At 44.1% G+C, this 14,335-nt stretch overlaps 1 protein-coding gene across 1 annotated transcript in view; it reads left to right on the top strand.

Annotated features, from left to right (window-relative positions):
• Nucleotides 1-5,518, top strand: part of LOC138753503 (hemicentin-1-like) — a 349,996-nt gene extending 344,478 nt beyond the window's left edge. Inside the window, exon 104 of the mRNA XM_069916635.1 lies at nucleotides 2,999-5,518. Within this exon, the coding sequence (XP_069772736.1) occupies nucleotides 2,999-3,356 (358 nt within the window). The 3' untranslated portion in view covers nucleotides 3,357-5,518. The remainder of the gene's footprint in view (nucleotides 1-2,998) is intronic.
• The last annotated feature ends 8,817 nt before the right edge of the window (nucleotides 5,519-14,335 follow it).

Genomic DNA, 14,335 nt, shown 5'->3' with positions numbered 1-14,335 from the left:
TTGCCTGCCAGAAAGCATAAGTTCAGTGGCATACTAAGACACTTCTACAGTTCTTCCTGGCAGTTACTCATTGTTTTGCTCATGTCCACATGGACATTCTAGGTCCACTTCCTGTTTCAAGAGGAAACAGTTATCTTTTTACCGTAATAGACAGGTTTATGTGGTGGCCCGAGACCATGCCTATGGTAGATGCTACTGCAGACACTTGTGCTCAGGTGTTCCTCAGTTCCTGGGTGTCAGGTTGTGGTTTACCAGCACATATTACTTTGGTTAGAGGACCAAAATTTACTTCCTCGCTGTGAACGGCCTTGTCTCACTTGCTCGGAACAACAATTAATTATACGAATGCCTTTCATCCCCAGGCTAATGGAATCATGGAAAGATTTTATCAACATCTCAAGTCGGCCTTGATGGCTCGGTTCGAGTGCTTGAACTTGGCTGATAAGTTGCTCTGGGCATTACTGGGTATTAGAACAACTCCAAAGGAGGACCTCCAAGCTTCATCTGCAGAGCTCGTGTACGGCGCACTGTTGGTGGTTCCAGGGGAGTTTGTCCCCTACCATTCCAACTCCAGTGATGATCCTAAGGAACTGTTGAGCAGGCTAAAGGAGACTGTAGGAAAATTGACCCCTATATCACCATCATCACATGGAGAACACTCCTTTTGTGCCCGAGGACCTAAAAAACTGCGAGTATGTCTTTGTCCGTAGGGGAACAGTTGGTCAACCTTTACAGACTCCCTATGAAAGACCTTATAGGATACTCCGACAAACTAGATCGACCTGTATTTTAGACATTGAAGGGAAGCCATGGTCTTTCACTATTGACAGGCTTAAACCAGCTCATGTGGACAAGTCTTCCCCACTGCAGCAGCCAACGTCTGTCGCAGAGGTTGGCAACTTAAAAGACAGACAAACCTTTCTGCCAGTTCATAGCGCCACTACAACTCCCAGAAGGCATCGAACCATGTGATGACAGTATCCTGTTGGGTGCGTGATTCGGGCTTTTTAAAGGTTGCGTGCATTCTGAACAGTAAATCCGTTTGATTCACTGAAGAAACGACTTGTGTGGTTATTTCATCATTGCCCATTGCAATTCCAGTGGCCACAGTGGCATCGATTTCGCTGGTCAGAAGGGCCTTCTGTCGTGTCGTATCATTAAAAATAAATTGAAGATGTGAAGGATTAAAGTCAAAGTTTATGTGCTCTATGACTTTTTTATAACATGGAAAGTGACATCAGCCCATTAACCATTCAGAATAATTTAAGAAAAACTAATGGGGAAATTGGCTTGATGGGATTGTTCCCAAAGTACTCACATCAATCCATTTGCCCACATTTATCTTGTCCCCTATTCTCTCTCACATGTACATCAACTCTACCACTCACCTACACATGTGGGAACTTACAGTGACCCTCCCAGCCATCACCTTTGGATGTGGGAGAAAACCAGAGCAGCTAGGAGGGTCCTACAGTGAATGGGCATGGAGAGGTTGCTGAGTGTGAGGAAGGTGATGAGGATGTAGAGAATTGGTGAAATGGATGCTGGGGAGAACAGTGGAAGGGATGTTGTTGGATGGTGGGGCAGAGTTGTAAAGATGAGGAGGTTGGTTTGGGGGATGATTGTTCTAGGGGAAAGTGGTGGTTGGGTGAAATAGCATGGGGGATATCACAGAATATAGAACAGTCCAACACAGTAACGGCCCCTTCAGCTTGCGATAACGGTAAAGGTGAATTAAACTAAATCTCTGCTACCTGCCCAAGATCCATATCCCTCCTTTATCTGCATGTGTTCATCTTGAAGCCTCTTAAGTTCTACTATTGTATCTGTTTCCACCACTATCCTGGCAGCCATTTCTATGCAAAAAAAAACATTGCCTCCTACACGTCTCCTTTAAACTTTCCACCTCTCACTTTAAATATGTCAGTTTTATGTTGGAAGAAAGATCCTATCCCTGCCTCTCTTCTCATGACCTTATAAACTACTCTAAGTTGTCCCATCAGCCTCTGACACTCCAGAGGAAAGAACCAAAGTTGGTCCAACCTCTGCTCTAAAGGTTGCTGTGCAAGTTGATAGAATAGTTAAGAAGGTTTATTGTATGTTGGCCTTCAATAATCGGGGGATTGAGTTCAAGACTGATGACGTAATGTTACAGACATAAAAAAAACTTCTGGTTAGACCACACTTGGAATATTGTGTTCAGATCTGGTTACTTTAGAGAGGGTGCAGAGGAGATTTACCAGGATGTTGCCTGGATTAGAGAATGCATCAAATGAGGCAAGGTTAATAGAGCTAGGACATTTTTCTTTGGAGCAAAGAAGAGTGAGAGGAGACTTGATAGACTACAAGATTATGAGAGGCATAGATAGGGTGGACAGTCAGCATCTGTTTCCCAGGGCAACAGTAACAAATACCCAAGCTCATCTGTTTAAGATGAGGGAAGTTCAGGGAAGATGTCTGGTTAAATTTTTTCTCACAGAGAGTAGTGGGTGCCTGGAATGTATTGTAGCAGTGGTGGTGAAAGCTGGTACAATAGGGACATTTAAAAGACAAGAACATGGCTGTAAGAAAAATAGAGGGCTAAAGGTGTGAGATCGTTGAGTAGGTTTAAAAATAGAGGTTGCACAACATCAAGGCTGAAGGGCCTGTACTGAGCTGCAATGTTCTATGTTCCTTATTGCTCAGTCCCTCCAATCCAGGCAGCATCCTGCTCAATCTCTCCTGCACCCTCATTGATGGTGGGAAATGTTGGGTTTGAGGGAAATGATGGATGGGAAGCTGGGTGATGAAAGAAACCCTGTAGTGGGGAGGCTGGTGAGGAAGAGGTTGTTCTGGGGGATATGGTGATTGAGGATGTGGGAGAGAAGGTAAGGGCTTTCGGTGGTGGGGAGGCTGGTATGGATGGGAATGGCATGTGGATGGATGGGTGGGTGGAGATAAGAGATGGGGAAAGTCATATTCTGGCCCTTTAAACTTTTCCCCCTCCTTCCCTTCCCAGGACCTGTTTCCGGCGCTGCCTTCTGAACTGTGCCACGGGACCACTGGCCCTCCAGTACAAGCTTCTGACTCTCCCCAGTGGGATCCCAGCCCGGCATGACGTGATCCGCCTGTCTGCCTTCTCAGAGCGCGGCATCCTGCAAAGCCGCACCAACTTTACTGCCATCGAGTTGGACCCTGGAAGCCCCTTCGCCATCCGCACAGAGGGGGGCCGGGGAATCGTGCAGACCTTGCGGCCACTAGCAGAGCCTGGGGTTTTTCAACTGAAGGTGCGCGCAGTCACCCACAGCGAGGTGGGGGCACTTAGGTCCCAGAGTGTCTTTGTCATCTTCATCGCTGTCTCTCCCTACCCTTACTGAGCCTTCTCAGAGGGCAGCACCTGCTCATGGAACTTCAAACTGTCCTTTCCCACATGTCTGGGAGAGAACTTGGATCAGGTGTTTTATTTTCTCATTTCAAAACTGTCAGGTGTCCTCATCACAGCCCCTGAGACCTCAGCACTCCCTCCACGAGTCCTGATCACTGCAGGATCCAAGAGGTCTCTCATTATGGCTCCTATCAAGAGTTGAAGAGTCATGGTAATGGTTTGAGCTGTGAAATTACTCTGTTAAAAAGACAAATATTACTCCAGGTAGTTAAACAGGAAAGTCTTCAGATGTTGTGACTGTACTGCAATAGACAAAGTGCTAGAGAAACTCAGTAGGTCACCCAGTGACTGTAGGAAGTAAATGAATATAATCAACGTTTCAAGCCTGAGCCCTTCATCAACATCGGGGACCTTGAGGCCTAAAACATTGGTTATATACCTTTGTTTCCTAGAGACACTATGTGACTGCTGAGTTCCTCCAGCACTTTGTGTACTGCATTACTCCAGGTAGTCCAAATTAGGTTAGCTCACATCTCCATGGTCACTGGCCCCCTGGCTCCAGACAGGAACTTGGAGCAGCCCCAGAAGTCAGTAGAAGTCTGTGTCTTCAAGCTGGAGACGGGAGCCCAGTGCCAGTCAGCTAAAGTCATAGCTTCCTGAACAAATCACCTGCTGGTGCAGTTAGCATCTGCCTGGCTTTATTTGCCACACCAAATGGTTTGGATCTCTTGCCTTACTTTGACATGGACTGGCTATTGCCTTCAGAGAAGGTGGAGACAGGCAGCTGTGTCAGGCTGAGGCTGGGTTAAAGGATTGTACAGGACAACCTTGTCGATTCTCGAACTGAACAGAACCAACTGCTGAAGGGATATGTTTAAAGTCAGCTCAGTGTTTCCTTTGAGCCTCTTTCTAACCTGAACACTGCTGTCTAAGAGCCAGGCAGTTGGCCAGCACCTGTGATAAGGAAGCCACTAAGTGATCTGCTCTTGGTGAAGGAGAGGTGGCACTCATGTTGGGGGACACCCATTGCCACTCGTTTGAAGAGTGACAGGGATTCTCTCTGCCAGGAACCCATAGACCAGCACAGGAAGATCTGTACCTTGTCCTGTGTGGTACACAGTATGGAATTGACCTGGGTTCCCTGCTCTGACCCTACCCACATTAGAACAGGAGCAGGAGTAAGCTGGTCAGCCCATCGAGCCTGCTCCACCATTCAATATCCTCATGACGGATCTGGCACTGGACTCGGCTCCACCTGCCTCTTCCCTATACCCCCTAAATTCCCCCACTATGCAAACTAATTGTACCTTAAAATATTTAAAGAGGCAACTTCCACTGCTTCCTTGGGCAATCCTTGCCATGGCTCACTTAAAAACTAATATTTAATCAACTCATCTGCATCCAATGGAACCTCCAAGATCCAGTTCATTCCCTGCTTGCTTCAGATCTTCCTTTTTAATCCTTCTGTCAACCAACTCTTCTTGATTCTCCACCCCAAGACAGTGCCCTCTGTGGATTCTCCACCGTTCAATTATCTTCAAACCCCATCTCCATCACCCTTCATTCAACTACCATACTGTACTCCCAGCCAGTTACCCCAGATTCCTCCCCCACTCTGATCCCTCCCCCACTCTAACCCCTGCCCCTCAAACCCCACCCCTCTTCTGCTGCTCAAATCATCTCCCACTCAGCCTCACCCTCTCCCCACCCTCTGAGACCCTCCAACCCTTGATTTTCCTGTTATTCTAACTCCTCTACCACTTCAATTCACTGCAGAAGGCACTGCACCACCTGCCATAGTTAATCCGTCTCCTTTCACCAGACGTCCAGTTCTGCTGCTGTAGAAGTTCTCTGCTTTTGTTAAGATCTGAGGCCAAAAGAAAGTGAGTCTATCTTGGAATTCACATCGACACATGCTAGAAAACTTTAGATCCTCCCCTTGAAAGTCCTGCTTGGTGTATCCATGGCCTGGGATGTGTCTGCTTGTGTGATGCTCAGTTATGAGGTTCAGTGTTTCGAGAGCCAGGAGCTGAGATTTTTATTACAGAGGAGTGCCTCGGATGTTGTATGAAATGTGTTTTGCCCTATTTATTTATCCTTGTGTGGGGACCTGATAATCTTCCCAGAATCATTAAACTGAGAAGTTCGAAAGAACAGGACTCCAAAATGTGTCAATGTTCATCCTAAGAAATTGGATAAAGACCACATTGTCCGATTAGCTGTTGATGCTGCCAAACACACTTGCACCCTCCCTCATTCTCCCCCCCCCCCCCCCCACTTTTCTCACACAAACATCTCACATACACTGACATCCTCACCCCATTTCAAACCACTGTGAACGATGCATTTTTTAATTCTCTCACAGACACCACTCACACAACACCCTTGCAGGCACACGCCCATCTCTCCTTCCTTCCCTTCTTTTGCCCCTCACATTCATTCACTTCTGAACTCACTGAACCAATCATCCTCTTGATTTTGCACTGACATCATCCTGTGTTCCAGTGTGAATTGAGCAGCTACCAGTGGTTATTTTGACAAACCTGCAAAACTATCACCAAACATTTCATGGCACTAGGCATGAAAAGGATTTAAATTTATATAGAGCCTTTCCTGACTTCAGTATCCCTGAGCTCTTTGAGGTCATTTTTCAAGTGTAGCTGCAGGCGACCTAGGTTGTAACACAGAGCAGAGTTTCAACAGTAACGAGAGTGAAACTTCACACTTGTCAGTGTTCCAGCGGATAGTGAGACACCACTCCCCCACAGTTTCCTCAGCAAGTGCCCACTTAGTGGTCCTGCTACTCACCTTTACCTTGGCTCTCTCTCTCTCTGCATCCCTTGTCTCTTCCATTGGATGGTGGCTTCAACTGCCTGAGGGAGGTTTGTAAAGATTTTATTTCTCCTCTCTTACCAGGACACGCTCTTTAACACTTGTATTGGTTTTGTAATTTCCACCCTCACCACTAAATGTGTACTTGGAGCTCCAAGTTCGAAGACTGGGTGTATCTGCACCCTACCCTTCAAATCACTGGTTCTCAACCTTTGTTTTTCCACCCACGTTACCACCTTAAGTTATCCCTGACTAACCATGGCATAGAATACCATAAGTCCTCTGTGGTTAGTCAGGGATTACTTAAAGTGGTATGTGAGTGGATAAAACAAAGGTTGAGAACCACTGCTCCAAACCAGGCTGAAGCGAGATAGGATCAGAGAACAAGAGGACTCAGGATGTCAATACTAGCCCTTTAACTTGGCAAACATGTCCTCAATTCGATGATCTTTTGTCACTGATATTTAATAAGCTCCCTTTTGCAAAGTTCAATTGAATTTACTTTCACGACTCCCAAGATTCCAACTCAGATCACAACTATTTTCTTGAGAAAAATATTCTCCTCCTGTTTATTTTCAAATCACTTTAATTCTTTCTCTTCCAGACATCCATCCTTTTCCACACCAACACATCTTAATAGGAATTATATGAATGTCCCAAAGTATGGGTTGGCTCAACATTGAAGGCCGAAGGGCCTGTACTGTGCTGTAGTGTTGTATGGCCTATGTTCACTTCATACAAATGTCACCAAATAAAATTTAACACTAGGCAAGCAGGGCACAAGGTCAAAGCTTGGTCAAAGAAGTAGGTGTAGAGGTGCATCACGAAGGGCAAGGGGCTAGTTTCAAGATTGATGAGGGAATTCCAGAGGTCTGGACTACAGGCATAGTCACCTCACCTAAAGGGCAGAGCTCTTGGCACTTCACGTTTTGGCCCATGATCTAACGCAATGTAAATGGCCAGGTGGGTTGACGAGGTTTGGGTAGACAAGGCTGCTTCCTGAACTTACTCACACAAGGAAAAGCAAGAGCCAAAATGTTTTTGTGCCTGCTCCGCTGAAATCCACTTATGCATCCAAACCTCCAATACCAATTCTCTGCACAGACAGAACCTATCTTTGTATTGTCTCTAGTGCACTTGCTGGCTGAGCACCATCAGCTACAGAGATGGAGAACTCAAACCATTACAGTTTAAAACAGTGGCTCTCAACCTTTGTTTTATCTACTCACATACCAGTTTAAGTAGTCCTGTACTAATAACAGAGCACTTCTGGCATCCTATGTCATAGGTGCTCTGTGGTTAGTAAGGGATAACTTAAGGTGGTATGTGGGTGGAAAAACAAAGGTTGAGAACCACTGCTTTTGACTCTTCACCCTGTTCTTTCTGCTTACCTGGTCATTCTCCCTCAAGATCTCCACTCATTCATGCTAACCTCTAAGTAACAAACAACCTCTCATTGTAGATTATCCTCTCAACTTTGGGCAGGTACGTGGATCAGAAAATAGCCAAATATAAATCGAGCACAGGTAAATGGGAAAAACTCTCAATTGATCGACATGGATGAATTGGGCTGAATAGGTGTATGACTTAATAATCCAGGTCAACCGCAATTCCAAGGTGGCATTTCTTCTTGGGTATGAAGACCTAAACTTCAGATGACGACCTACCAAGCAATAAAGCCCAACAACCTTTTCTAATGGCTTGCTGAATTTGCACGTTGATTTTCTGCATGTCGTAAGCCCACGCACAGGTCTTCTGCATCGAAATATTCGCATGCAACATCCCAAGTAAGAATAGGATAGGATCCCTTATTACAACCCCCACCCCTCCCCCGGTCCTGCAGTCTGTTCGACACGATCCAATATTTGTCAACATTGCATATCAATGCACAAATATAAAAAGAATGCTGTGTGACTTGCTGAATTTCTCCAGCACTTTCATGTACATATTGAACTACAAGCGCAGCGTCGGAGACTTCCATTGCATCTTCTGCCTCCTACATAATCAGCCTGTTCCTTTCCAAACTCCTTGCAGAATCTCATGGCTCACTTTCCCACCTCGCCCCTGAGAGATTGCCAGCAAATAGTGCTGAAGTATGGTGACTTTTTGTGAGCTCCCTTCTGGCATGTGAAATTAACACCGAATCTCTCTCTCTACAAGTGACAATAAATTCAATTCACGTTTAACTGGTGATAGATTTAGAGCAGTGGTTCTCAACCATTTTCTTTTCACTCACATCCCATTTTAAGTAATTCTTATCCCATCGGTGCTCTGTGATTAGTAAGGGATTGCTTAAGGTGGGATGCGAGTGGGAAGGGAAGGTTGAGAATCACTGCTCAAGACCCAATTGTTACTGAAATATTTTGCTTGAGAAAAATGGTCATTGACCCATTTCCTTTAGAGTTACGAAACCATGAACATAATGAGTCAAGGGTACAATTAAAACAGTGGTTTTCAAACTTTTCCTTTTCACCCATATCTTCTTTGGCTTGGCTTCGCAGACGAAGATTTATGGAGGGGGTAAAAGTCCACGTCAGCTGCAGGCTCGTTTGTGGCTGACCAGTCCGATGCGGGACAGGCAGACACGGTTGCAGCGGCTGCAGGGGAAAATTGGTTGGTTGGGGTTGGGTGTTGGGTTTTTCCTCCTTTGCCTTTTGTCAGTGAGGTGGGCTCTGCGGTCTTCTTCAAAGGAGGTTGCTGCCCGCCAAATTGTGAGGCGCCAAGATGCACGGTTTGAGGCGATATCAGCCCACTGGCGGTGGTCAATGTGGCAGGCACCAAGAGATTTCTTTAGGCAGTCCTTGTACCTTTTCTTTGGTGCATCTCTGTCATGGTGGCCAGTGGAGAGCTCGCCATATAATACGATCTTGGGAAGGCGATGGTCCTCCATTCTGGAGACGTGACCCATCCAGCGCAGCTGGATCTTCATAAGCGTGGACTCGATGCTGTCGACCTCTGCCATCTCGAGTACTTCGACGTTAGGGGTGTAAGCGCTCCAATGGATGTTGAGGATGGAGCGGAGACAACGCTGGTGGAAGCGTTCTAGGAGCCGTAGGTGGTGCCGGTAGAGGACCCATGATTCGGAGCCGAACAGGAGTGTGGGTATGACAACGGCTCTGTATACGCTTATCTTTGTGAGGTTTTTCAGTTGGTTGTTTTTCCAGACTCTTTTGTGTAGTCTTCCAAAGGCGCTATTTGCCTTGGCGAGTCTGTTGTCTATCTCATTGTCGATCTTTGCATCTGATGAAATGGTGCAGCCGAGATAGGTAAACTGATTGACCGTTTTGAGTTTTACTAATCACAGAGCACCTATGGCAAAGGGAATACTTAAAGTGGTATGTGAGTGGAAAGAAAAAGGTTGAGAACTGTTTCATCTTGTATTCACATAGATGAAGGAAAAGGTTCTTTACTTTAAAGTTGTTGTAAACAGCACCATGAGGCAGGCCATGAGTCTGCAAGCTTCCATTACAGATCTGCATAGTGTGTGGCAGCCAAGTATAATCAAACAGTTAGACATTGCTCATTGCATTGCAACCACAATCACTATCATTACATCTCCCTTAAAACAAAAATAGCTTACTTTTAACTAACGTTTTCTTTGTATAACTCTGCAATTTTAACTTTAACATCAGGAATTTACATTTTCATTATTATCAATATTGTTAACATTTTTAAAATTTGTTTTGAGTGTTCACATTTGCATTCACTAAAACGTGAAGAGCAAATAAGATAGCACTGCTTCATTCTATAACATGAGTCTTTAAATTTGCTCAATGTATCTCTTAGGAGGATTCATGTGCCTTGACGAATCTGAGTTGTTCCCTCAAACGATGTCTTTTCAGATGTGCATTCAGGTTGTTCAACAGTATCCATCTTTCCATCTAATGTGGCTGGTATATTTGAAGATCTTGACGATTCCTTTGCAGAACACCACCTTCTTCTGTCTGAATGGTGTATGATCTTGGTTGGACTTCACTAAGGACAGTTCCCTTCTGAGTCCATAAGTTTGTTTTGTCCTTTTAGCCTTACTTGGTCATCTGCAGTGGTGGTGTTCAGTTTACACACCTCTGGATACAGGGAGTAATACTTTGTGACTACAAGATAGTCCTTCCCTTGACATTCGAATAGGTTAACACCTACCTTCTGGTAAGGTCTGTATGGTGCTGGGTGTGGCTTTGGTGGTTCTGCAGGATTGCTTGCTTGATATTTCTGGCGTATTGTACAGTTTGACTTCATCTTTGTTGATTTTTAGCCAGTACATCACCTTTCATGCTCTTTTCTTACATTTTTCAATTCTGAGATGTCCTCCATGGATCCTTTTTAGCATCTCTCTTCTCAGACTCTTTGGGATAAGAATTTTGCTTCCTTTGTAGATGATGTCTTCAACCACTGATAGTTCTGCCCTGCAATTGCAGTACTCTGAAACGTCAGGTGAGCAGTCCTGCTTCATGTTGGGCTATCCATCCAAAATGTTTTTCTCAGTTGTCTCAGTGTTTCATCTTTGTTTGTCTCTGACTTTATGAGCTCCATTTTTGCACCTGATATGGGCAGTGCACTTGTGATCATGTCCATGAAGGCATTAATTTCTTCATCCATTTTGGTGTTTGCGGGCTCTTTTTGTGTCAACAGCTTTAGACAATATATCTGCTGCTTACATTAGCTTACCCAGAGTGTACGCAACATTCAGTGTATAGCGTTGCAGTCTAATCATCATTCTTTGTATTCTAAGTGGATCTTTATTTAATGGCTTTTGGAACAATGCAATCAATGGCTTATGGTCAGTCTCTACACTGATTGCTTGTCCTGACACAAACTGATGAAATCTTTCACAGGTGTATGTGATGCTGAGCAGCTCCTTTTCAATTTGAGCGTATTGCGTCTCCTTGTCTGTCATTGAGCGTGATGCATACGCACTGGGTGCCAGTCATCATATTTTTGCAGAAGAACTGCACCAAACCCACTATGTGATGTGTCTGATGATATCTTGATGGGTCTCGTTGGGTCGTAAAACCTCAGAACTGATTCCTCAGTGAGCAGTTTCTTTAGTTCCCTCCATGACTTTTCATGGTCATGATTCCACTCCCATTCAATGTTCTTTTCTCTTCGTCTTCTCAATGGAGCCGTCTTTTCTGAGAGATTGGGTATGAATTTACCCATATAGTTGGCCATTCCATTAAGACTCTTTGTCCTTTTTTGCATTGTGGTCTTGGCATGTTCCTAATGGTTGACACTTTCTGGGATCTGGTCTGATGCCCTCACTGCCAATAATATCTCCTACAAATGTTAGTTATGTCACCCTGAGCTGAGATTTCTCTTTATTCAGCTTCAAGTTTTCTTTCCTTGTTTCTTCCAGTACTTACCTTAGTCTCTCATCATGCTCCATTTTCATGGTTCCCCATACTATGATGTCATCCATTCAGGTATCAGCTCCATCCAGGCGCTCATAGACCATATGAATTATTTTATGATACAATTGCTGAAGCAATTCCAAATGGTAACCTTAGGAATCTGCATCTGCCAAATGGACTAATGAATGTGCACAGTCTTGAACTTGCTTCATCCAATTTTAACTGCCAAAATCCTGATGATGCATCGAACTTGCTAAAAACTTTGCATTTGTAAACTGTGACATGATTTCTTCATGCGTCGGAAGCTTAAAGTGTTCTCTCTTTGTTGTGCTGTTTAGATCTCTTGAATCCAGGCAAATTCTAAGCTTCCCATTCTTTTTATCCACAACGACAAGTGAACTTACCCACTCCATTGGCTCATCTATCTTCTGAATCATGCTCAGGCTTTCCATCCTGTCCAACTCTGCCTTTAGTTGCTTTTTAAGTGCAAATGGAACTTTTCTGCATGGATGTATTATCGGTGGCACATGCTTATCCACTCTGATCGTGTGTTCTCCACCATAGGCTGTTAAACCTAGTATGGCCTGTACATCCTTTGGTACCATGATGAATGTTTGCAGGTGCTCTCTGTCTTTGTGTTTCACTGTGACCATGCATTCTCCTTGCACTGGTATATCGGTACCTGAATATCCTGTCACCTTCACTTTGTTCCATACATCTTTGGTCTGGGTCTAATCTTCTTAAAATCAGTCTTTGATATTACATTAATTTGTGCTCCGGTATCCAATTTAACTGAAATGTATATGTCATTCACTTTTAATCTCAACATCCAGTCTCTGTTTTCTTTCTTGTTTTCAGTCACAACATCTACATAGAATTCTTCTATCTCCCTTTCATCTACTGCATGAACCTTGCTTTGTTTCACTTGGTTCCTACAGCAATGGGCATAATGATTGCTTTTGTTGCACATATGCAGGTTTTACCATATGTTGGACACTTTTTTGGTAGGTGTTGTTTACCGCATCGGCGACATGGCTTTCGATTGTTCATTTCACTTTTGTTTGCTGGCCATGCCTCTCTTTCCAATTTGGTGCACTTTTTGTTAAACAATTTATGTCTCTTCTTGCTCACTGCATCCACGTTGCAGCTAGTTTCACTGAACAGCTCTTTTACTTGTGTAATTACAGTTTCTGCAGCTCTACAGAGTGTTATGGCTTTTTCCAGGTCTATATTCAGCTCTCTTCGCAGTCTTTCCCTTAGACTATTATCTGGAATACCACACACAAGTCTGTCTTTTATCAGTGAGTCGGTCAGTCCACCAAATTCACATGTTTTGCTTCTGTTTCTCAATTCAGTCACATACTGATCAATACTTTCTTCTGTTTTTTGTACACATGTGAAAAATCTGTGCTTCTCAAACATCCCATTATTTTTTTCAGTTCCATTTTGTCTCCTTCTATTATACACCTCCAGGACTTCATCACCCACAACATGTAAGAAAACTGACACTTTCACTTTATCACTTTCCTCATCAGCTCAACTGCCACTAAATACAATCCAAAATGCTTTTTAAACCAGTTCCAATTTTCAGCCACATTACCTGTCAGCTGAAGTTTCACTGGTGGATGTCATTCACTGTGTTAGCCTCTCGTCACTGATCAGTTGCTGACTTTAGATTTTACCTTTTAAAAGTATTTCCTTCATCCCACTTCTAACACCATGTTTCATCTTTTATGCGTATATATGAGTTCTTAAGACAACACATGGATGAAGGAAAAGGTTCTTCACTTTAAAATTGATGTAAACAGGACTGTGAGGCAGGCCACAAGTCTGCAAACCTCCAGTACAGATCTGCATACTGTGTGTCAGCCCCCTGCTTGCAGCCAAGTCTAATCAAACAGCAAGTCACTGCTAGTTGCCTTGCAAACATGATCACTATCATTACAAGAACCACTGATTCAGAGAGAGGAGGCAAATAAATCTCAAAACTGCTCATTAACGTGTGTTTTAGAAATAAGGTACAGTTTATTTAGCAATACATGAAAAAGTACAGATTTATTTGTACATTTGCTTACAGTAAACATTTACAATATATATAATTACAAATGCAATGATATGTCAGGCAAATATCTGTTTAAATATGTACAAAGTAAAGTGACAATTATTTTCATTCTCTTTTGGAAGCTGCACACAGTCACTACAAACATTTGTTTCCATAAGTATTAATATATAGTTCACTTAACAGCCGTCACTTGTTGAGAACAGAATACAATGGGGCTGGTGATGTAATGAATCAGTTGACTGAAGCCACCCCTAAATTGGAGGAACACCTTATCTTCCCACTGTGCACCCTCCAACCGGATGGCACTAATATTGACTTCTCCAACTTTGTTAAACCCCCACCCCCTGCTTCCCCCTTCATCTCTCCATTCCACCTAGTCCCTTATCCCATCCAATTAACACCACCTTTTTTTGTTGGTCTGGATTCCTCCCCCACTGTTTGAATTCTGAGACTTTCTGATACATCCGGCTTCTACCTTTTCTGATTTTTTTCCTCGAAGAAGAGCTCCGGCCCGAAAGGGCGCCAATAGATCTTTGTCTCCGATACATGCTGGATAGACCAGATGAGGTCCTCCAGCGCTTGGGTGTTTTAATGTAATGAATCAGTGCGGGCACCGGGCGGGGGGCAGCCAGCACCAGAAAACTGCACACACGCACCCAATCAGGACTGAGCCGGTGAGGGGACATCACTTGACGTTCGATTGGAGCCCAGCTCCCCTGCTGGGAACCG

The sequence above is a fragment of the Narcine bancroftii genome, chromosome 1, assembly GCF_036971445.1.
Source record: "Narcine bancroftii isolate sNarBan1 chromosome 1, sNarBan1.hap1, whole genome shotgun sequence".
In the NCBI taxonomy this organism is placed as follows: domain Eukaryota; kingdom Metazoa; phylum Chordata; class Chondrichthyes; order Torpediniformes; family Narcinidae; genus Narcine; species Narcine bancroftii.
Note: the sequence above shows the minus strand (reverse complement) of the source record. Positions and strands in the feature narration are given on the sequence as shown.